The sequence below is a fragment of the Octopus bimaculoides genome, chromosome 1, assembly GCF_046866305.1.
Source record: "Octopus bimaculoides isolate indiv1 chromosome 1, ASM4686630v1, whole genome shotgun sequence".
NCBI classification, from domain to species: Eukaryota; Metazoa; Mollusca; class Cephalopoda; order Octopoda; family Octopodidae; genus Octopus; species Octopus bimaculoides.
The window spans coordinates 194,270,524-194,298,299 of NC_142928.1; the positions used below are offsets into that span (position 1 = coordinate 194,270,524).

The window sequence follows — 27,776 nt, forward strand, 5'->3', positions numbered from 1 at the left end:
ACACACACACATACACCATACAAATATATGTACCTGTTTGGTGTTGAGTGCTAAAGAGTACTCAATACCATAGTAGAGATTTAGAGATTAATAATACATTTTATTATGGTTGAATCAGTCTTTTGCCTCTGGGGGCACAAAGTCTTTAGGCAAACTAGAACTGTTGAAACTTGCCAGTAAACTCAGAGTAGAAAGAGACTGATCTGACTAAAATAACATGTATGTATGTATGTATACATGCACGTATGCATGTATGCATGCATGTATGTATGGATGTACATACGTATATGTCTGTGTATGTATCTATGTATATATGTATGTATGTATGTATCTATCTATCTATCTATCTATCTCTATTTCTCTATATATATTTGCACACACACACAAATATATATATATATATATGTCTATACACACGCACACACACATATATATATACATATACATACATTTATAAATGTACATACCTGTACATTTATAATTCAATATATAAATTACTTTGCTTTTACTTTTATCACACACACACACACACACACACACACACACACACACACACACACACACACAAACCGTCATCCTTAATTCTAGTCAAGAGAAGCAAATTCTAGATGATAGAAGAAAGGCTATAAAGTATACAAAGATAGACTGAGCTACTTTATATTTTTAGATTTCTTCTCTATAGCAACTTTTTTTTTTTTTTCACCGTCTTCTGCTTCCTCACAAGTTGTTAAGATAGGAAGATGTTGCCTAGTGAGAAGGTACTAGAAGCTGAGAGAAAAGTTGTTTTAGTAGAATATCAAATTTTCTTCAGTTCTTCTCCTCATTGGTTTCCTCCTCTGCCCACTTTCATCCACATCTGCATACCACAAATATCTAACTGTTCTATGCACGTATGCCTCTAACTTCTGGTAAATATGGCTATCAGCTATCTGCTCCTTAATTACGTCAGATATGCCTCATACTTTCAACATACTTTACACACACACACACACACACACATTACCTATTGACGTCACTTCCGTTTTTTCTCAATTTTCACTGACTTAACTTTCGCCAACTGCAGGTTGAGAAACTCTAGAATGATGGTGGCTAGATAGATTGTCTAAAACCATTTAATTAAATAGCCAGATTGATAGACAGATAGTGGGTAAAACTTTAGTTACAGTAAACAATGATTTTTGAAAGCTAATCCTGAAGCTTCCACTGTGAATAAACTATATTTTAGTGTGACGTCATTACTTCTATAAATAGTACACTTGATTAAATGGCAAAGAACGAAGGTAAGGGCTTTGAAAGCTGGCAAAACTAAAAAGCATTTAGTGTTTCATTAATAAACAAGATTAGTCAGGAAAAAACATTTACGCCTACAAAACCATCTTTGCCAATATTCCATTGTGGATAGTAACATGTAAGATCATTTGAAGGGTATTTATTTCAAAAGTTTTAAGCAAAAAGTCAAGCTATAGCTATGGGTGGGTGGGTGTGTATAGCTTATATGTAGCATCATCTTGACTTATAACGTGTATATATATATATACACATGGTGCAGTGAATAAACTGTTGTCTAAATTACGTAAAAATGAAAATAACACTGACATCCCATTTTAACAGATATATTAACCGATATTACATAAATATATCTTGAATTACTAAAGAGTAAATTTATTCAATAAAATCACTATTGGCTTCGACCATAGCCTCCACACGACTTCAGAATCTCCTGCAACTCTCCTGGGTGGTCTCCTTGTTTAAGTTGGTGAATGCTGCCATAATCCTTACCTTCAGTTTATCTTTGGTGTTACGAGGAGTTCTGTTGGTTTCTCACTCAACTGTGCCCCACACACAATAATCGATGGGGTTGCAGTCTGAGGAGTTAGGTAGTCAGATGTTAGGAGTTATGTGGCCACAGAAATTATCTGACAACCATGACTGGGTTCTTCTGCTTGTATGGCATGGTGCAGAGTCCTGTTGCCAGACAGGGGTCTTCCAGTAGCCACCTTCTTGACCCAGGGCAGCACTATTTCCTCCAGGCACTTGATGTAGGCCCTCATGTTGAGTCTGAGGCCATGTGGGAAGATGAATGGAGGCATAATATCACCATCACTAGTGATCACTCCAAACACCATAATGTTAACTGGATGTTTGATTTTTATGACTCTCATGTCCTCAGATTGCACTGTCCTCAGATTCACACCAAACACTCTGAAATGTTCATTTTGGAGCTTCCTGCATGAATGCCAAGCAATGCAACATGTCATTTCCAAATTTCTGGTAGACTGAATTGCATCATGGTGCTGTTTTTCTCACAGAGAGTGCCCAACTGACCGTACTATACTGTGTAGTTGACAAAATCAAAATCAAAAATAAACAATGCACATGCGCAAAATTAAAAATATAAAATGGCGACAATTTACCTAATTTTACCCTGTAACAGAGACTACGAAACTGTGGTCAGTAGGGAGGGACACAGCAGACATTCTGACTGCGTCTGCCTGCCATAATTTATCGAACATCTGCAAAGTATGGTGATGAAAGATCTAAGCAAGGGAATATAGCGTTGGTGAGAGAGATGAGTGTTGAAGCTGGTCCTGAATGAAGATTTTTGCCACCACTTCTACAAGAGATGTAAGGAACAAATTCTGAGAGCCAAGGAGAAAATGTAAAGAAGTTCCTGAATAATTTGAGGCATATTGTTGAGTCAGGGACAAATTGGTTCTTCTCAGATGAAAAGAACTTGTGAGGACCATTTGTGCAATGTTCAGAACAACAGGCTTACTTACAATCCATGTGATGCCCCACATATCATGGGAACCAAGTTCCCCCAAATTGTGATGGTCTTTGGGTGTGTTTCCAGTGAGAGTGATGCATTATTTTGCCACTCAGTATGGAAGGAAGTGAAACAACAATAGAGAATGAATGGGTGGAAGGATGTGCAGTTTATCTGTCACACTAACATCACAGTCTGAATGTAGGAGAGTGTCAATGACAATAGAAAGTGAGTGACGGCAGGGGAAGTAAAAGGATATTGAGTGGCATGATGATGTGTCAGTCACACTGTCCAGAGTAAGAAACAGGGAAAGAGAGAGAGTTAGAGAGATGGAATTTAAATGATAGCATGTTGCTGTAATAAGTATAGGATGTATGTAAGAAGTATGTTGATGTAAGAAGTTGGAGTGACCATCACCAGTGATAGACAATACAATTAAGGAATAATTAATGATTCAAACTGGATGGCATGAATTCTTCATTTTATATATATGTACATAGATCCAGACAGACAAACACATACATACATACATGCATAAATGTGCATACCCGTCAGAGTGTAAGTATCTTGAGAGAAAAGCTGAACATAAGAAGCGTCAGTAGTGGTGTGCAAGAGAGACGATTGCGCTGGTATGGACATGTGGTGAGAATGGATGAGGATAGCTGCGTGAAAAAGTGCCACACCCTAACAGTTGAGGGAACCCGTGGAAGAGGTAGGCCCAGGAAGACCTGGGCTGAGGTGGTGAGGCAAGACCTTCGAACATTGGGCCTCACCGAGGCGATGACTACTGACCGAGACCTTTGGAAATGTGCTGTGCGTGAGAAGACCCGGCAAGCCAAGTGAGATCGTTGCCAGTGCCCCTGGACTGGCTCTTGTGCGGGTGGCACATAAGATGTACCATCCTGAGCGTGACCGTTGCCAGTACCGCCTGACTGGCCTTGTAGGGTTTTCGAGCGAGATCGTTGCCAGTGCCGCTGGACTGGCTCTTGTGCGGGTGGCACATAAAAGACACCATTTCGAGCGTGGCCGTTTTCGTGCGGGTGACACATAAAAGCACCCACTACACTCTCTGAGTGGTTGGCGTTAGGAAGGGCATCCAGCTGTAGAAACTCTGCCAAATTAGATTGGAGCCTGGTGTAGACATCCGGTTGCACCAGTCCTCAGTCAAATCGTCCAACCCATGCTAGCATGGAAAGCGGACGTTAAACGATGATGATGATGATGATGATACCTGCATACATGCATGCATGCATGCACGCATACATACATACATACATACATACATACATACATATATACATATATACATACAAGGCGGCGAGCTGGCAGAAACGTTAGCACGCTGGGCGAAATGCTTCCGCCGAAGTCGACTTGGCCTTTCATCCTTTTGGGGTCGATTAAATAAGTACCAGTTACGCACTGGGGTCGATATAATCGACTTAATTCGTTTGTCTGTCCTTGTTTGTCCCCTCTGTGTGTAGCCCCTTGTGGGTAGTAAAGAAATAATACATACATACATACATACATGCATTATGAACATTTCCTGTGTTTTATCTTTAATTTTCTCATAATTTTTTAATAAACCACAATAATATAGAATATATATATATTTATGATAAACATTATGACAAAAACAAACACTGTTTTTCTTTTTTGCTGAAAGCTTTCTCAATAATTAAAATTGTCATCATGTTTTATGATGTACATAAACAAGTCTATAAAAGTATTTACCTTCTTCGTTCTGCCTTCCCAGTTATGGCTGTGTCAGCATGGTCATCCATCAGTTCACTCTAGCAGCATACAGGGATTAGCCTGCAGTTTGTGAGTAACTGTAACAAACAAAACCAACATTGAATCAAGAAGCCAACATAACATTTGATGAAAGGAATATTAAACTTCTAATTAGAAAAAATAATGTGTTGTGATAAAAGACACCATTTAATTTAATGACTCATATCATTTAATTATCAAGACAAATATGGGAGACAACTCTGGACCTGTTTTGGTTGGTCTTACTATGACCTCATTAGTGGAATATAAATTTACATCAGCTATAGTTTTTTTATATTTTTTTTACTGATTTCAGTCAATAGACAGGATATATTGTGTATGTATGTATGTATGTATGTATGTATACACACATACATACATGCATTATTCAGTTTTATTTTGAGATTTCTTGCCAATAGAAAAAGAGTCAGTTTCTAACCTGGATCCAAGGTTCGTTCATTGGAATTTCATGATCAACAACAGGGTACTTTTGTTTGTTTGTATGTATGTATGTATGTATGTATGAATAGGGAACAGAGTCAAAGGCTTTCTTGTAGTCTAGCCACATTGAAACTAAGTTCCTCCTATGCTCTCCCACCTCTGACATCACACATCACAGTTTTGTTGATTAACAATTGCTCAGCATATCCCCAGACTCCCTTCTTCCCAGCTGCTTGTTCTGCTGTGATGATGTTATTGCTTTCACAATGGACCTGGAGGAAGAGGTTTAAACATACTGTATATATCTTATATATTACATTCTGACATGCAATTGGCTGGTAGTTTTTTGCCATGTGGGTGGCTCTGCATTTGAGGGTCAATTTGCCTCTGTTGGAACTAACTAGTGTGGTATGCTACTGTTCCCACCAAGAGCCTGCTGGTACAGATCGATGAGGGTTAAGCATGCTGTTCCAATTGAAAGCTTGTTGGTACAGATTGATAAGATATGGTTGGTAGAAGGTTAGCTTCTTGTACCAATATCCATCAATCAAGTCTCTTCCAGGTGCTTTCCCATCCTGGAGTTTCTGGATCACAGTTAAAGGGTATCACCATCAATGCTGTATGTCTTGGATGTAATGCAAGAGCAATAACTTCTTTGGATTTCTTCCAGCCACAGAGCATCTGGGTTAAACTCCTTTCCTTTCACTCCAGGTTTTCCTCCAGAAGGAGTCTATAGTCTTCTCGGGAAAGAGCTTGTGTGATGTTCATTGCTCTTCCTTTAACTCAAATCAACTTTTATAATTTTGGCACTTTTTAAAAGTGTTTTTAGGTGGTTTTAGAGCAAAAGCTGAATTTTTGTTTTTAATATGATAAAAATCAATGTTAATGGTTTATTGATAACTTCCGTGGCATTAGAAAATAATTAACTGATTAACGGTCATTGAAATTAACTTTTTGGTTAACAGATTAACAGTTAACAAAGTTAACTTTTTGATTAACGGTGTCCACCTTTACTGTTTTCCTATATCAGTTGTGCTGGATTTTGTTTTAGCCTGCAATTGTCACTGAGTAGTTGCTATTGACAAAGTCTAAACATGCATCAAGCATTTGCACTACTTCTGCTGGACGGTTTCCTTCTGATGCTGATATATTTTCGTGTTTTTGAATACAGTAAGTCTATAAAAGATATTGTCTCTAGATGAATACTGCAGTCAGTTTGCCTTTTGGGATGTATTTGCATTAAGTCTAACACTGATAGCTTCTTTAATCTAATACTGCTGCTGTTGCATAACATACATACATACATACATACATACACATAAATCTTTTAAATTTGTTTATGGAAAACGTTTTGAATATGTAAATAGAGCTCCTTTTCCATTATGCTGGCCACATTTTTGTTAGGGTTGCATTGAGCTGTACTGATATAAGGTAGGATAAATATAGTAATAATAACAATAATCCTTGGATGGAATTTATAAACTTTTAATGCACTGCTATGCATGTTTCCACAAATCACATGTCTCTTAAGATCACAGTCTGTATTCCTGGGATGATCACAGAGTAGTCCATAGTATCCATGGGCATCAGGTTGATCACCATCATCGATTCATTTCTCTTTTTATTACATCTTCAATACAATAACTCTTTTATCTATTTAAATTAGTTGGTATAAAAGAAGTCATTGTTTAAATTAACTGATAATAATCTTCTATATTTATTATTTTCTTGGAGGAATAATTCCGCAGTAGATATGAATAGAAACCTGATGAAAATTTCTCTCTGTGTTTACATAATCTATCGCAGGGAGAAATCCGTAATTACTGCTAATATGGACTTAAGACTGTATATGTGATAACCAAAATACCCCATATCATCATCATCATCATCGTTTAATGTCTGTTTTCCATGCTGGCATGGTTTGGACGGTTTGACTGAGGACTGGTGAGCCAGAGGCTGCACCAGGCTCCAATCTAATCTGGCAAAGTTTCTACAGCTGGATGCCCTTCCTAATGCCAGTATATATATATGTGTGTGTGTGTATATATATATATATATATGTATATGTGTGTGTGTGTGTGTATATATATATATATATATATATATATATATATATGTATATATATATATATATATATATATATATATGAAATACAAAAATGGGACAAGAACACAAAACATCCAGACAGACGATATAAAGAAAACAAGGACGGGTCATTCAGAGTTTCCTTTCCTCAGTCGAGTTCCAGATTATCTTTGCAATTTTGGCTGGTTATACTCAAGATTGCTCCAATATATATTAGGCTACAGCACTGGAAATCAAATTTACTAATTTTTGAGGGAGATTTGAAATTACTTAAATAGTGATTGTTATTCGCACACCATGGAAGGGAGAATTTAGTGAATCGATATTATGTTATGTCATATATTATATTCATAGTATTTAATGTAATATTATAATATAAATAAATTATTGGATTGTCAATAGAGTATCTCTATAGATTGTCAATAGAGTATCTCTATAATTTATCTTTATAATTGAATTATACCAATATTTATATGGTATCCAACTGACATACTAGTGAATTGGATATTTAACATACCCCTTTGAAGGATTTCTTTTCATCAGTTTGTTACTTTATATATATATATATATATATATATACATATAATGTATGTACATACACACACACTCCACCCTGTTGGTAACTTTACCCATGATGTTAGTTGCATAAGAGAAGTGAAACTTAAGGGTTCACTGAAAAAACTTATTATGATTTTGACCCTCCACCAAAATATTTCTTTTTCCACCTCAAAACGAGATGCTTTGATCTCAAATGATGTCAAAATAATATCACTTGAAAAGCAAAAGATGGGGGTGAGAAACTATAAAGTAATATATATCATAAATGTTAAAGAACAATATTAGCAACTGAACAACAGTTGGAGCCTAATCTGTAACTGTTGCTGGTAGGCAGCCAAAAAGGAGTGCAGCATTTCTGATAGAAATTTTTGCTTTATTTATCATCATCATAATTATCATTTACCATTCACTTTTTCATGCATGAGTCAGATGACATTTGTTGTGAGTGATTTTCTATGGCAGGATGCCCTCCCTGTCACCAACACTTATGTTTCCAAGCAAAGGTAATATTTCCCCATGACCAGATGTATTTTTTCATGAAAGATTGGAAATGAACAACATTGCTTGTATGACAGTGATGATGTCCATTTACAACCATCTCATGATGTCAAGACAAGGATGCACTCAGATGCACACACACATACACATGCACACATACATACACACACATATATACACACACATACACACACAAATTATTCTGTTCTGTGGTATACTGATATTTGCTCTTAGGTAACATGGTGCAATGTGATGATTTGAGAGGTTCTCTGGTCAATGTTGCATTTTACCCTATCTTCTTGATGCTGCACTTCATACATACCTGCCTGTACTTTGTTACAATGTAACAAAACCTCTTAATGAATTTATCCTAGTGTTATTGTATAATCCATTCATTGAGCACTCATTTTCATTGTTCAACATTTACGTATATATGAGTTAAAATAATAAAAAAAGAACAGTAATAAATGAATGAAGAAAAAATATACAGTGTGTGTGTGTTTATTTGGCAAATAAAAAAAAATGACCATCCTGAAATGCAACATCTGTTTCAACACATGATTTCACATCAGGAATCTTGCAACGCGAATTGATATATATATATATATATATATATATATATATATATATATATATATATATATATATATATATATGTATATATATATGTATGTATATATACATATAAAGTCAGAGTACAATATGTACCTGTGTGTTTGAAAACTCTCCAAAACCATGTATCTCTCACTATATGTAAACTCATAGAGAGAATGTAGCAAATACATTTAGAAAAACGGTCATCCCAATTTGTAAAACTACAAAGAGAAGGGTAGATATCCCAGTATCGACTGATTATGCTGTCTGTGCCGAACTGATACTTAAAGCCCATCAGCTAGGTTTACTACGTAAGCTATTTAAAAAAATATATTTACCTCTGTGTGTGCATCTGTTCAGCTAAAGGCCCCTTGACTTCCAAATGAACATTAGCAAGCAAGTATAAATCAAAATTCAAATAAATTTTTCTAAATGTATTTGCTACATTCTATGTGTGTGTTTACATTTAGTGAGAGATGTGTGGTTTGGGAGAGTTTTAACTCTTCTTTCTAGCAAACAGGTGCATATATATATTGTTTGTAAAAAACATAAATCTGAAAGAAGAAGCACACTCTAAGATATAGAGTGGTATATATATTAAAAATGGGGAAGGCTTTTGAGATCTGACAATATGCCATAAAGCTAAACCCTTTATGAACGAGAAACCTAAGGTAATCCCATAAACCAGCCTTCCTCATTTTCGATATATCATCATCAGCAACATCGTTTAACGCCTGCTTTCCATGCTGGCATGGGTGGACTGGAGCAACATGAAATCAAGTGTTTTTGCTCAAGTGACAATGTGTCACTAGGATTTGAACTCACAACCTTACAATTGTGTGCCAAATATCCTAACCACTAAGCCACCTGCCTTCACACGTACGCATGCACACACACACACACACACACACACACACACACACACACACACACAAATATATAGTTATATTTTGTTGCCATTGTTTTAACATCCATTCTTCCATGCTTGCATGGGTCAGTTTATCAAGGCAGATTTTCTATGGCCAGATACCTTTCCTCTCATCAACCCTACCTGTTTCCATGCAAGGTAATATTTCCCCATGGCTAGACATGCTTTTGCAGGTTACTGGAAATGTCGCCTTACTGGCGCTTGTGCCGGTGGCATGTTAGAAAAACATTCGAGCGAGGTTGTTGCCAGTGCTGCTGGACTGGCTCCTGTGCAGGCAGCATGTAAAAAACACCATTTTGAGCGTGGCCATTGCCAGTACCGCCTGACTGGCCCTCGTGCCGGTGGCACATAAAAACACCCACTACACTCTCAGAGTGGTTGGCGTTAGGAAGGGCATCCAGCTGTAGAAACTCTGCCAGATCAGATTGGAGCCTGGTGCAGCCTTCTGGTTCGCCAGTCCCCAGTCAAATTGTCCAACCCATGCTAGCATGGAAGGCGGACGTTAAACGATGATGATGATGATGATGATGATGAATGACTCTGCTCATTTGACAAGCATACATGCTTGCATATCATACAAGCACTGCCATTATTAACTCACTCCTTTTCTTCAAACTTGCTGGCCTTATACCTAAATTAAAGACAGTTATATGCTGATGTACATGATCACAAGTTTTGATATTTGAAACATATTTTAAAGATATTCTTAAATCGTACTAATTTTCCCCTGAATTAAAAACAGCAATCCTCATTCTTTTATCATGACTCATCTTATTTAATATCTTACTTTACCTTTTTATTCCATTTTGTTTTTATAAAAGCCTGAGGGAGTATGGGTATCAAAAATACCAAAGAAGTTAGTTCCAGATGGGAATATATCTAATTGTGTGGTTGGTATGTTGATTTAGTCCATTAGAGATAACAGGAAAGTTAGAGAAAGGAAGAGACACCATATTGTTCATTATTTTACAAACAAATCTAAAGGCTCTCCATCTAAGTTAAAAATCAATTAGGAGAAATGCATGAATGTCTCCCAATCCCAGCCCCACTAATCTAAAAATATATTTAGCCTTAGAGTTGATCTGAGGCTGAACAACAACAACAACAATACTTTGTCATACTTCAACAAAGACGGAAATATTGTCCTATCTCTCACTTATGAAAAAGTTTCTTTGATATCACTAAAAATAGCAACTAACTTTCCTTAAAATCACATCCCTACCCTGCCCCTGCTCATTCTGATTCATGTTGCTGAGAGTTGGGGACCATGGACACATTCACCATCTCTTTCCATTGATTCCTGCCTCTGTTTTTGGTTGTGTATTCAGCTTAAGTTCATGTCCATTCTTTAATGTCATCCAGTCAACATCTTTTTGGTCTCTCTTCTTTGTTTCCTATTGACTTTTCTCTCTAGGATGTGGGTGCTGAATTTCTGGGCCCTGATGAACAAGTTCAAAATACTGCAGCTTCCTCTTCCTAAGAGATGTCAAAAATTCACTTTCTATTCCTATTTCTTAAGTATTGACTCATTTGTTCAATGGTTAACCCAGCTGATCCTAAGTACTCCTCAGTAGCACATTGTTTCAAAAGCTTTGAGTTTTGCAGTGTTGTTTGCTCTTAGGGTCATGCTTACACATTTATAGAGTGCAACAGACCAATATTGTACCTTCAGGAATTTTCAATTTAATGTTCTTGTTAAGAGCTCTGTCTTTCCAAAATGTATCAAATGATTTTAAGACTGATCTTGCAGCCTCAAATTGTGCTCTTAGTTCATAGCCTTCATCTCCTGATTGTTCTATGAAAGCATCCAGATATTTGAACTTGGTGACTTATCCCAATGTTACACCTTGGCATTAGACATTGAGTTGCTCTGGTGTTTTTAATCACTGCTATAACACATCCTAGCAACTTAAAAAAGGGACACATTAAATAATCTAATCCGTTTTTTTTTATTACCCTGTCTTTTGTTCAGGAAGAAAGGGCAATCCTCATAACTTTTACATGGATTCTAAGGCTTTGTAGGATGGAAGAAAGGAGACCTGGTCCTAGAATATTTGCCACGAAGTGGACTCTTTTGAAGGCACTCAAAAACCAGATGGTGCGAAAATGGGTGATGGATTAAGTCCACGTATTTTCTGATGAAAACAAACAAACAATTCATAATGTGAATATCTTTGATCATAGTTCTTCATCATAGTTGACCTGGTATTAAACAACAACAACAACTAAGAAGCTTCTTTCGGTATTCTTCTAATAAATCCACTTGGGAGGCTTTGGTTGGCCTGGGGCTAATTCTAATATTTATAAAATCTCCTTCAAATTACATCTTACTGTCTTAAAACACATGGACTAATTAATTACAGTACATCTGAACAACACCATTCTACACACACACATACTCACAACCTCCAATAAAAAATGGAATTTTCACAGCTAGAAATGCCTATGATCATAGATCTGTTGCATCAGGACATACTGGGGGAAGAAGAAATAACATCACACAATGATACACAGATATAAGCTTGTTGGTACAAAAGTAGTTACTCTGATGTGCGACAGATTTGTTACAGCAGTAGCAACAGTAGGCTATAGAGAATGCAACCCAAACAGTTCAAAACTAGAATAGATTACTTTGATGTGAGGTGGATGATATAAAGGTAATCATTTCCTAACGACAATAATATTGTTCAAGGCTTAACCATGATAACCAACCTTTAGTTCAGTCTGCTGTAGGAATCAGTATTATTGGAAGCATCTAACTTAGTGATTCTCAACTGGAGTTCATATGACCCTTTGGGGTCCATATAAGAGTTTGTTGTTAAAACTTGTGCGCAATAAATTGGTTATATTTCTACAATACACCAAATATTTTAACAATTTTTTAATACAATATCTAATAATATATAATCATAAAAATACAATAGGATTCTTTAAACATCATGGCTATGAGAGTCCATCCAAATAAAATGGAAATCAAAGGAGTCCATAGTTAAATAATGGTTGAGAACCACTGATCTAGACTTTAGTTCCAATTTCCCTCTCTTTTATACATACATACATACACACATACGTACATACATACATACATCTTTCTCTTCTTTAATTTCTTCCCCTGTTGTTTCTTGTCTTCTGTTCCTTTTATTACCATTCTCACTTACAGGCAGGATGGTATGGTTAAGAAGCTTGTTTTGCAACCATGTGGTTTTGGGTTCAGCCCCATTGCATGGCATCTTGGGCAAGTGTCTTTTACTTTCACCCCAGGCTGATCAATGCCTTGTGAGTGAAGATGGTGAACAGAAACTGTGTGGAAGCCTGTTGTGTATGTATATATATATATATATATATATATATATATATATATATATATATATATATACATACACATACACACACACACACACACACACACGTACATATATGCTGGTGATGTGTGTGTGTCTTTGTCTTTGTGTTTATCCCTGCCACACTTCTTGACGACTGGTGTTGCTTTTTTTGTGTCCCAGTAACTTAGCACTCCAGGCAAAAGAGACTGACGGAATAAGTACCAGACATAAACATGTGTAATGAGATTGATTTGTTTGACTAAACTCTTGAAGGTGGTGCTTCAGCACGACCACACTCCAGTGATTCTAACAAGTAAAAGATAAAAGACTTCCTCTGTTTCATTTGAACATCAACATCAAAGACTTCTAAATTCTTTAAAAATATCTGATATGAGACAAGTGTGAGGGGGAGAGAGTAAAGGAAAGGAGAGCGATAGACAGACAGACAGACAGATGGATAGATAGAGAGAGAGAAAGAGAGAGAGAGAGAGAGCTAGAGAGAAATGTCTTAAGGAGAGAGAAAGGGAGATGAGAAATTGATCTCAGTATTTGATTGGTGCTTTAGGATGAAAGCTAAAGTTGATCTCAGTGGGATTTGAACTCAGAACATAATGCTGTCTGTAGGGCATTTCGATTTGGTGCTCTAATGACTTTGCTAATTCAATGTCTTTTGCTGAACTGAAGAGGCTGAAAAGAGATCTTTGAAACATCTTTGATAGCACACAATAAAGGTGAGGGCAGATTGAATGTTGATTGTTTTTCAAAGATTGGTGAGATGAACTACAGTTAAGTATTTCAGTGTTGAAATGTCTGTTAGCCAACCAAACACTTCCATTCTGAATCAGTGGTTGAAGACTAACTAAGCACTTTGGATGAGGTATTATGAATATTAAATAGTAACTCATGATGATATCACATAGTGAATGTATTCTGTATTAAACAATGAGACATTTTGTTAGAAATAATAATATTTGTATTACATAAATTTCTACATCTACGTTTTCAATTACTTCTTTAAATATCAGCTGTAGTCCCATGGTTCTGGATTTGCTTTTATTGACATGTGATCCACTCACAGCAACAGGCAGGATATCTCCTTTTTATATTTATGAGAGTATGTTATCAATTCTCTCATCACTACTTCTGTAAGTTCAATGAGGTCTATAGTTTACTGAGGAAATCAAATAACAACAAAAGATACTCAGAGTTATCTCCCATACATTCTCAAAACGACTCAAAACAATGTTCATCGATGACTAATGTATATTCTCCATTTTTTTCTCAAGTTAATCTTTTAGTGTTCCCCATATTTGGGAAAGTATAAACCACAAAATTCCTGTTAAGTGACAAAAGACAGGAGAAGGAAGTTTTTTAATCATATAACACAACACAATTACATCTTACTTCAAGTGAATGTGGTCACGCATGGAAAAACTCTAAGAAAAAGAAGAGATGGTGAAAGATGGGGAGTTAAGCTGCATCAGGGAAAAGGCAGGAAAGAAGAGTGCAGAAAGCTTGAGGTTTGATATGGCCAAGAAAGAAGGAAGAAAGAGGTTATTTTCTTGTTGCTATGCACATATGAGGTGTATAGGTCATGGATTTAAGGTTAAACTTCATTCTGGAAATAATTCTATGATATTTTCCCAGCCTTTGTTGTTCTTTCCGTCATTCTAAAGAAATGTAAGCAACACGTGATTTATCAATGGTATTAGTTTAAATACAACAATAAAACCAACTAACGAAAGAAGTTTTGCGCAGAATTCTTCAAATATATATATATAATGTATTCTTCTCTCAAGTTGTTCTGACACTGTTGCTATAGTTACTGTCTAGAAGGAAATAAAAAATTTTATAGCCAAGAACCATTCTTTGAAACTGATGTTTGCAAAGTTATAGCTCACAATAACTTACTCGAACAAAAATATGTTTACTACACATACACACACACATGCGTGCGCATGCACACACACACAAACACAAACTGTTTTATTTCTTCCTTGACACAAGAGAAATTCTAAATATTTAGATAAAAACAGCAACTGTTGTTTTGTTGTTGTTGCTGCTACTGTGGCTGTTGTTGTTGCTATTGTTGTTTAACCCTAATTCAGTCCTGATCCAGTTGACATGTGGTCAAATATGCTTCAGTTGTGACTACTTCCTCTTTAGTTTCGGACAACATTATTCAGTGTGTGAAAGCACATAGGCCTAGTGGTTAGGGTGTCTGGTTCATGATTGCAAACTCTTGAGTTCCATTCCTGGATCAGGAAGCTCATTGTATCTTTAAGTAAGGCATTTCATTTTACATTGCTCTAGTTTGTTCAGCTGAAAATAAACACCAGTTGAGTATTGGAGAAACCCTCTCTCTCTCTCTCTCTCTCTCTCTCTCTCTCTCTCTCTCTCTCTCTATCTCTCACTCTCTCTCTCTCTCTCTCTCTCTCTCTCTCTCTCTCTCTCTCTCTCCAGCTGTCACATTCTGGAGGTTGCATTGGATCAATCTTTGGAAGAGTCAAGATGGTGTCTTTGTGTGCAGTGATTACATAGACACTTAAAACAGTTACTGAAAGCATGGTATATGTTACCAAGCCATATGCATTTATGTTTGATGGTTGGTTCTTTATGCTGCCTAATTTATGTACCTTTAGTACTGAGTCCAACATTTCTTCAAAGAGCAGCTATTACTACTTTCACTTCTGAAGTCCACTTTTCTTTATCAAGCCTAACAAACGATAAACTCTTTGATACTGTAAGGCTGCAGACCACCATTTTCCTTATGGTTCACAGGAATTATTTCCAGAATGAAGTTTAACCTTAAATCCATGACCTATACACCTCATATGTGCATAGCAACAAGAAAATAACCTCTTTCTTCCTTCTTTCTTGGTCATATCAAACCTCAAGCTTTCTGCTCTCGTCTTTCCTGCCTTTTCCCTGATGCAACTCAACTTCCCATCCTTCATCATCTACCTGTACTTATTTTTCTGAGAGTTCTTCTATGTGTGATCACATTCACTTGAAGTAAGATGTAACTGTGTTGTGTTATATGATTAAAAAACTTCATTCTCCTATCTTTTGTCACTTGACAGGAATTTTGTGGTTTATATTTTAGTTCATGTATCACTCAACCACATGACTAATCTGCTTCCCTCCACATTTCTATCCCATTGTGGGTCTGTGGCAAAGCTGACCTTTGAATTACATGTATAGTCTATCTAATATTATGATGTAAGAGGATGAGTATTTTATAAACACCTGTAATCTAATGTAATCCACAGGTACATACTCAACAAATGGCAAAGCTAGACATTTCTGAATAACAATTTACCAAGGATTCATTGTGTTTATGACAGACTTCATTCAGTGACCTTGTCATTTCTTAGCATCAGAGCCAATGCTGACTGAGCAGACCTAGGATTAAAGACATTCTAGTTCAGCTTATTTCATCTTTGAGGGGCTAACACAGGCTGTTTTATCTAATGTATCTTTTTCGTATTTAAGATCACAGAGTATGATTTCAGAGGGAGATTTATCAGCTATTTCTAGCTGATTAAGTAACAATGTATAGGCTCCCTTACTGAGTCTGTTTATTAACATTAGAGTGAGATCAATGATGTATTGATTGACTGATTGATTCTTTATGTTAACTATTAGCCACATTATTGCTGTATGTGGAAGAGAGAGAGAGAAAGAGAGAGAGAGAGAGAGAGAGAGAGAGAGAGAGAGAGAAACATACATACATACATACATACATACAGACAGACAGATAGAAAGATAGATAGATAGAAAGATAGATAGATGGATAGATAGATAGATAGATGGATAGATAGATAGATAGATAGATGGATGGATGGATGGATGGATGGATGGATAGATGGATGGATGGATAGATGGATAAATAGATAGATAGTGAAGGAGAAAGATAAAAAATGTGAATGAGAGGGAGGCGGAGCAGGGTTGCCAGATTAAGTTACAAGTGATAGATTACACTACTTTGTAGTATTGTCCATTTCTATTCTCCTTTTAAATGAGGGTTACCTGCTATTCTAGAATTTTAATTTTTAAATGCAAAAGTCTTATTAAATTATCAATTAAATTACCAATTAAATTATCAGTTAAACTTGAACTGACCCACAGGCAAATATTGTTTTTTTTTTAAATTTATGAACAAAATGATCTTTTTTAGGTTAGTTATTTAATTTGCTACAATTTGAAAAATTTGAGCTACTTTTTATGAAACTAAACTAGCAACCCCTGGATTGGTAATCCTCTGAGTGCTCTTACTGAGGATGGAAACTAAATGTGGTTTTGTGTTAACTGAAAAGTCTTTCATTGAAGCAACAACGTAATAGAAGTTAACGTTATAAGTGATGTAGGTGGTTGACCTTAACGGAGGTGAGTAATTGCTGCAACTTGATTCCTAACTGATGAAAAAATGGCTCTTTACTGAAATAAATAGCATTTTTATAGCAGGTTTCTCATGGCGTATGATGAGTCTGTTTATTATACAAAACGTTTTAAAACATTCTCTCCTTACCTCTGTACACCTTTCATTTTAGTTTTTGCCCACACACAAATACACCAACAGCTTTCTCTGTTTTTCTCTCTCCCACCATCATCTCTCTCTTTCACCCTCATTCTCTCTGTCCTCATATATATATATATATATATATATATATATATATATATATGTATATTACATGTATGTGTGTGTGTGTGTATACAAACATGTATGTATACACCCCCACCATTTATATTTATACATAAATCTACAGAAGCAATATCTGGACATATTGTCAGTGTCATATCCTGGAGTCAATGAATGTTTTGAGTCTTACAACATTTTCCCTCATCCAGGTGACCTGGTCTAGGTTGATCAACTCTGGTCCTCTGTCCGAGTGGCATTCTACTGATTCCACTGGTCATCTCTTTTCAGCCCAAACTATCTCAATGCTTTATCTACAGTATTACTATTGTTATTGATGGCTCTTTCATTTATTCCTGTAATGCACTGAGTTCCACAGGCTTTCTTAAGAGCAGAGATCTGTGAATCCTTAACTGCTCGTTTTCATTAGTAGTCACCTTGTCTTCTACTTGTTACTGCAATAGTCCTCCACCAACTCCTGGTTTTGTGTTCTCTTCCCTTCTTCTGTGTCTTCGATTCTCCCCTCCAAGGACATAGTTAACTGCAGTAAGATGAGCTGTCTTGTTGCCTCATAAGCTGAGGTAACGTGTCTGGTTTCAATGAGAATTAAGTGATACGTGACAGGAATCTCAACACTTCTTTAGGTTAACTCTTATCATCCAGTCATATACTGTGGAAAGCAAACCGTTGAAGCAGTTCTTGGACTGTTTTTTTTTCAGCTGCTCTCTTTCTCTCTCTCTCTCTCTCCTTAAAGATAATTTTCCTGGTTTTTTATTATCAGTGACGGCCTTAAGGGTCTGGTCATGCTTCCAGTGATAGCTTCTTTACCCCAGTGTCTTGTGGAGCAGCTGCTAAGGATGGATTCACCCCCACCATCTTAAAATACCGAGCATTCACACTGTACTCCATTTAAATAGGTTGGATGGGCTGAGATGGATGTTTAGACCCTACTGAATCAAGAACTTCATCTTCTCTAGGTATCACTTTGCTGCAAGTTGATATTCCACTCCATTGCCTCTTCTGACTTCATTTAAACACCTTGTTTTTTGCATTGCTACTGCTCTACTTGTTTGTTCTTCCTCCACTAAAGTTCATACCACTTCTTGCACCAGCTTCTGCCTATCTTTCTTGCTGTCTATGTCATTGCAGGTCATTATTAATCTTTCAAATCCAGCTCTGCCTTGTGCCACACTCTCAAGAAGAGCCTGGTATTTCAGCCACATTACTGTCTGCTGGATTGCTTAAGCTGCCTTCCATTTCTTCAATGTCCTCACTATAATCCCTGTACTGGACATTTTGGAGCTGCTCTCATACCTGTGTCATCACAAATTCTTCTCTGTCAGAACAAACAAAAACCTGAGCTTGTTATTGCTCCTCATACACTCCTTTCCATACACTTTCTGCAATTTGTGTTGGCCTCTGAGCAGGTATCGCCATGACAACTTTCTCTGTCATGGTCAGTTCGATGATCACTTGTTACACACCTTCCTACCAAGCTGTGCTGTAAACAGTGGAAGTGAGCTAGAACGTTAAAACTTAGTGCACATGTACATGCACAGCAGAGTTCAAGGTCAATTTTTGCCAAGCAGCTTCACACTGTGTGCTTCATTACTATGACAACAGTCCAGATACTAATTGATCAGACTGCGTACATGCAAATATATCCTGTTGATGCTGTTGAAATCTCAATGAAGGAACCTTGGATCTTGGTTAAAAACCGATTCTTATTCTATTGGCAAGAAATCTTGAAATATAACTAAATAATGACATACATATATACATACATACATGTATGTATGTATGTATGTATGTATGTATGTATGTATGTATGTATGTATGCATGAATGTATGTATGCATATACGTATACATGCATGAGTAGAAGCGAGGGTGAGGGAGAGAGTGAGCAGGTGAGAGTGAGAAGCAGACAGACATAAATAGATAGATCGGAGACCCTCCTCGGTCACGAATGACCATGGGATTGCACCTAGAAAGTTACCCTTCCAGGCACAAGCCTGGGCAAGGTTGTTTATGGAAGACCAGCAGTTGCCCATGCATACCAGCCTCCCCTCCCCATGTCACCAGTGTTATTCAAAGGAAAGGCAAAGGGGCTGATACCGATTGGCACCAGTGATGTCGCAACTCATTTCTACAGCTGAGTGAACTGAAGCAATGTGAAATAAAGTGTCTTGCTCAAGAACACAACATGCAACCTGGTCCGGGTTTTGAACTCACAACCTCACGATCGTAAGATCGACGCTCTAACCACTGAGCCATGCACCTTCACATATAGATAGATAGATACATATATATATACATACACATATATCTATCTGTCTATCTATCTATCTATTTATCACATATATATCATATATATATATATGTGTATGTATACACACACACACACACATATATATGTGTATATATATATATATATATATATACACACACACTAGCGTAGCTAGAGTGTGTGCCACTCAGCTTCAATTTGCTGCCCTCAGGCCCCACAAAAAACACATTTGCCTACAGCAGACCCAAAAGTGCTGCTGGGGAGGACCACCCCTATAGCCCCCACCATCTATGCTAGTGCGTGTGTGTATGCGTGTGCGCGTGCGAGTATATATATATATATATATATATAAATGCCTGAACTTTTACGTGTTCACATATAGAAAGTAAAAGGAATGTTGCCATATGTTATGTAATTGCACGTATTTGACTCTAAACATTAGAGAGATTATCAGTCACGTGTTGTGATGTTATCTTCAAACAATGGATGTACTTTTGCATTACAGCAGCCTTTCTGAAGGTATCAGAAATACCTGTTCTATATCTACTATTAATGTCGGTCATACAATCGTCTGGCATTGCTGGATACTACTATAATATTCATATGACATTTTATTGACAGTCATATTGGAGTTCCACTCATTTTTAACAAACTGTGATTACTACTAATTCTGTAGCCAGATACCATTTGAAATAAACAAGATGAATTTTGGCAGATAAGAGAAAGTTTATATCTAATTTTGTCTTGTAATGCCATGAATGAGAGAAAGAATAAGTTGGGTCAATTATGTACTCACTTACTGAGAATCAAAGCTGTGAAAATCATTAAAAAATCATTTATAACAAATTTTCCTTTCACCTAACGGAATCAATGAGCTTGGTAGTTTTGTTAGTCTCTAAACTTTGGAATATACAATATAAACTGAGAACCTGGTGTGGATGGAAAACGGGTAAAGTATAATAAATAGATTAATTGACTGAGAACCAGAATTGGCCGAGCCAAGGTGACTTTCAACAAATAGTGTACAACTCCTGTCATGACATCAAATGTTATTGCGGAACAGAATCACAAACTGCTTGTTGAGGTACCCTCTAATGCAAGGACCATACGTTTGTGTTGATTTTGCAATGTACAATGAAGATGGAGAGAGATGTGCTCAGCTTTGGCTGAACAAAAGTTAGCTGGATGTAAAGTGGTTTTCAAGAGGTCACCACAGCAAACATAGCAAAACACCCAAGTATGTTCAAATCCTGTAGAGACCAGATATGTCTTTCATAAATACAGGATTGATACTACACACACGTATGTGTACATACATACATACATACACACATACATACATACATACATATATGTGTGTGTGCATGTGCTTGCGCATGTGTATATGTATGTGTGTATGTGTGCATGTGCCATGAGTGCTACTGGTAACATGGAGTCCAGTACAACCTGTTGCGTGGTCAGATCATAGGTGACTAAACCAGCACTCCACTCATTTATTTATTTTTCCTAAAGCGAAAATTGTAGGAAAAATTTTAGGAAAGATAAATAAGTAAATGAGTAGAAACTATACCGGTGAGTGCGTTAAATAATAAGGCACTAAAAGAGAATGACTCTCTCCAGACACAACAAAATATGCTTCAACGCACGAACTCACATTAAAGAATCTTGCAAACCAAATCCAAAAACGAAGTGTAAATGTGCTATACATAATTATATGTAATTAGAGTTACTTCCCTTGGTATAGAAATAGGAAAGAGTTATTTCCCTTGCATTGCTTTACTCCCAATTCTGTGTAATTCTATGTACACTAGTGATGGTGTATAATGACAACAGTAAGACAACAAATGAAGTCATACAGGTGTTTGTTAAGATCAGCATTTACTCTGACAACACTAACTACAACAACATGTAAACTAAACAAATCAATAGACCGAAAGTCTTGAGATAGGAAAAACAATCTGAGCCAATTCAAATCCCATCCATGGACTTGTTTCATTGATTACCTTTAATGTACTTTTGCTATTTATAATATCACTTTATGTTCGGAATCTTTGTTGTTAATTCATTCATGATACTAAAATATATTGACATGCTTAAAACATATTTAACTTAACAGAGTTTTCAACATAGTTTACTTATAAAGCTGCTATTTTCTTGGTATAATAGCTGGGTTCAATTGAAATCAGTTTTGCAGTTAGGATAGTAGATTAAATCCCTAATTAGGTTTAGCCTCTCAATCTAACCATCTTAGGTGCCTTTAACAAAGTCCATTGTGTTGCAAGCATTCAGACCAGGTCTCTCTGGTTTGGGAATCACTTCCTCCTTCCATTCCACCAATCTCAAAAGCCCTTGATAAAAGTCCGTCTTCCCTGGCACTACCTTTCTTCCTCCTATAAGTAAGTCATATAATAGGTGCAGGCGTGGCTGTGTGGTAAGAACCTTGTTTCCCAATCACATGGTTCTATGTTCAGTCCCACTGCATGACATGTTGGGCAAGTATTTTCTATTCTAACCATGGGCTGACCAAAGCCTTATGAGTGGGTTTGGTAGATGAAACTGAAACATATCCATATATATATATATATATTTGTATGTACATATATATAAATATGCACGTGTCTTTGTGCCTGTCCTTGTCCCCCCACCCCACCCCACCCCCACCCCACCCCACTGCTTGACTGGTGTTCGTGTGTCTACATCCTTGTAGCTTAGTAGTTTGGCAAAAGAGACTAGCAAAATAAGTACCAGGCTGAGAAAAAAAAAAAAAACCCAAAAAACCAGAGATTAAGCACTGGGGTCAATTCATTTAGTTGTTATCTCTAACAAATCCACTAACCACATAGAAGCTTTTAATTGGCTCGTTAATGAGGAAGGATTCAATAAAAGCAACTACTTACTGTTGATACAAAATGTGTCTCTTTAAACTTTATCCAACTTTAGATGTGTCTGCCTGAAAGGGATGGAAACACAATCGGTTAACATGTATCTGATAAATATCATGGCAAAGTTTACTCATAATCATCATCATAAAGCTTATTCACAATTATTCATAATAAAATTAGGAGAAATGCAGAAAGATATGAAGTGGATACACACTGACTTCACAACCAAGAATCAAAACTTCATTCTTCATGCCTCTGTCCATTGTTTTTGGAATCTACAGTCAGTATTTGTTTGTGCCACCTGTCATCACCATATCAGGTGAAACAGTTCAATTTAAGTAGGTGATTCAACTTCCCAGGTTATTGATCTAGCTTAGCTTTAGGAGAGCTATAAGTATGAGACATCTGTAGAGAAATACGTTTTCCCTGAGTGATTTCAGAGAGGTAACCTCTCTCTCTCTCTCTCTCTCTCTCTCTCTCTTTTACTTTGTTGAAATGTCAAAGTTAAAATGGTGATTCCCTTTCCATCCACAATTTTCAGAGTTAATTTCTTTTACTCTCTCCTTTATTGTTTGCCACTTGCAGACAACAAACTTGTCACCAATGGTAAACCTTACACGAGCTTTATATCATTAATGTTTTTTCCTTCCACACAACTTAGTATTCGAATGGTGCTTTTTACATATCATTGGTACTGGGAGCCAGTCAGGTTGGCACTGGCAATGACCCACGCATGAATGGTGCTTATTGCATGCCACCAGCATGGAAGCCAGTCAGGCGACACTGGCATCGGCCACAACTACAATTTCCATTTGATTGTGGTTTAATTTGATTTTGATTTTGATTTACTTGACTCAATAGGTCTCCTCAAGCACATATATATATCACACACACACACACACACACACACACACACAGACACCACACACACACACACACACACACACACACACATTTATATATCTATCACATATATGTGGAGGTGCATGGCTCAGTGGTTAGAGCGTCGAGCTTACGATCGTGAGGCTGTGAGTTTGATTCCTGGACCAGGCTGCATGTTGTGTTCTTGAGCAAGACACTTTATTTCACATTGCTCCAGTTCACTCAGCCATAGAAATGAGTTGCGACGTCACTGGTGCCAAGCTGTATCGGCCCCTTTGCTTTTCCCCTGGATAACATCAGTGGTGTGGAGAGGGGAGGCTGGTATGCAAGGGCGACTACTGGTCTTCCATAAACAACTTTGCCTGGACTTGTGCCTTGGAGGGTAACTTTCTAGGTGTAATCCCATGGTCCCATGGTTATTCATGACCAAAGGGGGTCACCCATATATAGATATATGTATGTATATATATATATATCAGGTATTGAAGCCATCCTCATCAAAATGCAGCTTAGATGGTCAGGTCACCTCTCACATAGGAATGATATCAGAATTGTGAAGTAACTTCTCTTTGGCCAATTTCCAACAGGAAGGTCAGGCAGAAGGTCACTCTTTCATTTCAAAGACAATCTGAAGTAATGCAACATTCCCATTTCATCCTGGAAAGACTAGGCATCAGAATGAAGTCTTGTTTCTCCTCAATTCAAAGATCTTAGTAGATTCAACTCCAACATCGCGACCAACTTCATGCAATCATGAAGTAATGCTGCCAAAATGCTGCTCCTCTAAATGAAAACCTTACCTGTCATTGTGGTTTTCTGGCAGGGAGTCTTACCATCCACTCAAGGAAACACATAGTAAATGATCCACAAGCACTTGAACAAACTGAGTTCCCAACTTGTTCCATTAACCAAAAGGTTTGCAAGGCACCAGCAGGCCTCAAGAGACATATTCATGTCATAGAACATGATTACTGCTGTATTTTACTGAACTGTCATTTGTCATTCATGATGAGAGAATCCATCATCATATATATATGTATATGTATAAGCATCTCTCATATTGTGGAAATGTAATATTCTTGAAAATTAAGCCACAACATGAGATTCTGTAGTCACTATAAAACTGATAGGAACACAATGTTTCTCTAATGTGTGGGTTGGCTATAGCTATATTATATGTGTTGTATTATAGCTGTGAACATTGATTATAGCTGTAAATATTGATTGAAACTATTACCATTTGGTGGAAAATTTTAACATGCATCTAAACTTTTATGTGAATCAATTATGTTCAATTGATTAAAACCAAGTAAAACTTCAAAGTCAAACAGATTAATGGGTATCTCTTTAGAGAGGAATTTTATAAAAGTTATATAAAATAGTTGATGATGTTACCTAATATTCACCTAAATTCCTCAGGTTTTGGCATCAATCATTAATTGGATCTGGCTGATAGATTAACAGAGGAAAATATAAAAGAAGGTAATCAGGATGATAATGCCAAGTCTTCAACAAATGCTATATTTCCAGATGAAATCATTCTTTGTAAATTAAGAATTTCGTAGTCTTTTAGCATGGAACTGAAATTCTCATTATGAGATGTCTGCAAAACAAATACTGGAATTCTTCAACAATCAAAGATAGTAGACTGACTTAGATGAAGGAATTATAAAAGTTCTTGGAATTAAATGATTTAATAGTGAGAACATATTGGTGATTGTTATTTTAATTATTTTGTTATTATAATCGTTGTTTCATCTCATAGGGGCTCCCATACTGAAAATACAGATTTTTGTGTCAGATCACAAAAATCATATTTTAGTTTTGAAATAAGTAGATTCCATTCACACTTTTTGGGGGGAACAAAAAAGGCCCGCAAAACAAAGATGTGTCTTTAAATAGAATCTTACTTGTCTGAGATATTTTGCCTGAGTGAACCTAATGGATCTCACAATGAGCAATTAGATAATATTAGAATGGAAGGATTAAGAATTAATAGTTTTGCTCATGAATACATAACAATCCTATTGACAGATTACAGTTGAGATATTAGTGTACAATAGATACAAGCATATCTTTATTCAGGAATACCTCAGTTACAACAGCTAATGTGGTTAATGCATGCATCTGCAGCTAATACCTGTTGATATTTACTGCATGAGTAAGGCAATGAGCTGGCTGAATCATTAGCACACAGAACTAAATTCTTGGCAGTATTTTGTCTGTTTTAACATTCCAAGTTCAGTTTCTGCCGAGGTCAGTTTTGCTTTTTATCCTTTTGGGGTCAATTAAATAACTACCAGTGGAACACTGAGATCGATGTAATCAACCTATACCCTCCCTTGAAATTACTGACCTTGTGCCAAAATTTGAAATTGATATTTACTGCAAGAGCATCACAGAATTTAAAACTGCAGTGTTCAAATATATAAATATCTTTTATCTTTTACTTGTTTCATTCATAGGATTGTGGCCATGCTGGAGCACCACCTTGAAGGGTTTAGTAGAACAAATTGACCTCAGTACTTATTTTTAATACTATTCTATCGGTTACTTTGGTTAAATCACTAAGCTATAGAGATGTAAACAAACCAACATCCATCCATTCATCCATCATCATCATCATTTATCACCACCATCATCATCATCATCAGGAACTAGTAAACTAGAGAACTGCACCAAGCTCCACTGTCTGTTTTGGCATGGATTTTACAGCTGGATGCCCTTCCTAGCACCAACCACTTTACAAAGTGAACCCACTGATAGGCTTCCACACAATTTCTATCTACCAAATTAGGGACTTGCTTCTGAACCTGGTTGAGGAGATCTAAGTAACAAGATGGTGCATCTTCCCCCAAATATGACAACAACATTCCATACAAGGATGAATTGTGGGCTTGTTATGATACAAAATGGTTTTGGATGTGAGGTAGTCCTTTGACCTATACAATCTTATAGGAAGCAGACAAACCAATCGATTAAGAACCCCAAGAAAGATCAGGTAAGAAAGTAAGACCAAGCACTTTGAAAGAAGACCTTTCACCAAATGGTTTGACTGTCTCACCATGTCATACTTCAGACCTATAGAGGAACATAAGGCTCCTACTTCCTACTGAAAGACACAAATTCGTCTTGCCTTGGTTGAAATAGCTAGTCTCTGATCTTCGAATAGGGAGTCACATCGGACTGTAAAATCCCACAGTATCTTATGTTCCTTGTTCTCGGTGACTCCTGATTCATGTTCATATCATTTCCGTGCCCTGTTTAGGCTGTACTTTCCACATAGCCTCCAGTGGACATGGATTTGCAGGTGGGGCCCAGCTAGAATTTTCTTCAGGTTTTGTTCAAGCTTCTGGAGTCTTGCATGCATAGCGGGATTATTACCTGCAGCTTACAGTACCATGCTATCCATTCTTTTCAGCTATTTGATACTTTCCTGATTATTCTGGCCATGCCATGGAGGCAAACCTTTTGTAACAGTTCTACAGGGCACTCTATTCCAATTTCCTCTATATTCCCCTCGATGACTTCTGATATTGTTCCCAGGGACCCAACAATAATAGGCATTATCTTCACCTTCATTTTCCATTGCCAGGCTATTTCGTACTTAAGAGGGTTGTAGTTATTTATCTTTTTGCTTTCCTTCTTGACTATTTGTGGGTCAAAGGAGCCTGCAACATCAACTATAAAGCATATGTGGTGCATCTTGTCAACCATCAATAGGTCCGGTCTGTTACAATTTAGCACCTGACTATTATTATTATTACTCTTATAATTATTATTAGTACAAAATCCCTCACAAGATGGGCTGATTTTGATTTCAACTTTGATTGTACATGCACTGAATGAGTGCTGAAATGAGGATAAACAACAACAGAAGCAGTAGTATCAATAAGAGCAACAACAACAACAACAACATATCTAAATGCGTGGCTTTCGTCAGCATATAGTTTATTTAAGATGTTAAGAAAAATATATATGAAGAATTATTTTGTGGTTGGGAAGCTAAAGCTAGGATTACAGACCCTTCTCATCTTTCTACTCCATAAACTGTTTTGTTTATCAAAAACACTCCAGCATATTTATATTGTTGTCATCACTTTAAGGCATTTGGGCGGAC

General features: G+C 36.7%; 1 protein-coding gene across 27 annotated transcripts in view; it reads right to left on the minus strand.

Moving 5' to 3' along the window:
- LOC106871616 (E3 ubiquitin-protein ligase TRIM45) overlaps window positions 1–27,776 on the minus strand; it is a 253,827-nt gene that overhangs the window by 146,098 nt on the left and 79,953 nt on the right. For all 27 annotated transcript variants that reach the window (XR_016244666.1, XR_016244665.1, XR_016244694.1 and 24 more), the window contains 2 exons: window positions 22,790–22,842; window positions 4,499–4,596 (listed from right to left, as the gene is read on the minus strand). Coding sequence is in view for 20 of the 27 variants with exons in the window: in XM_089364842.1 (XP_089220968.1) it covers window positions 4,499–4,548 (50 nt within the window). In the remaining 7 variants the exon portion in view is untranslated. The remainder of the gene's footprint in view (window positions 1–4,498; window positions 4,597–22,789; window positions 22,843–27,776) is intronic.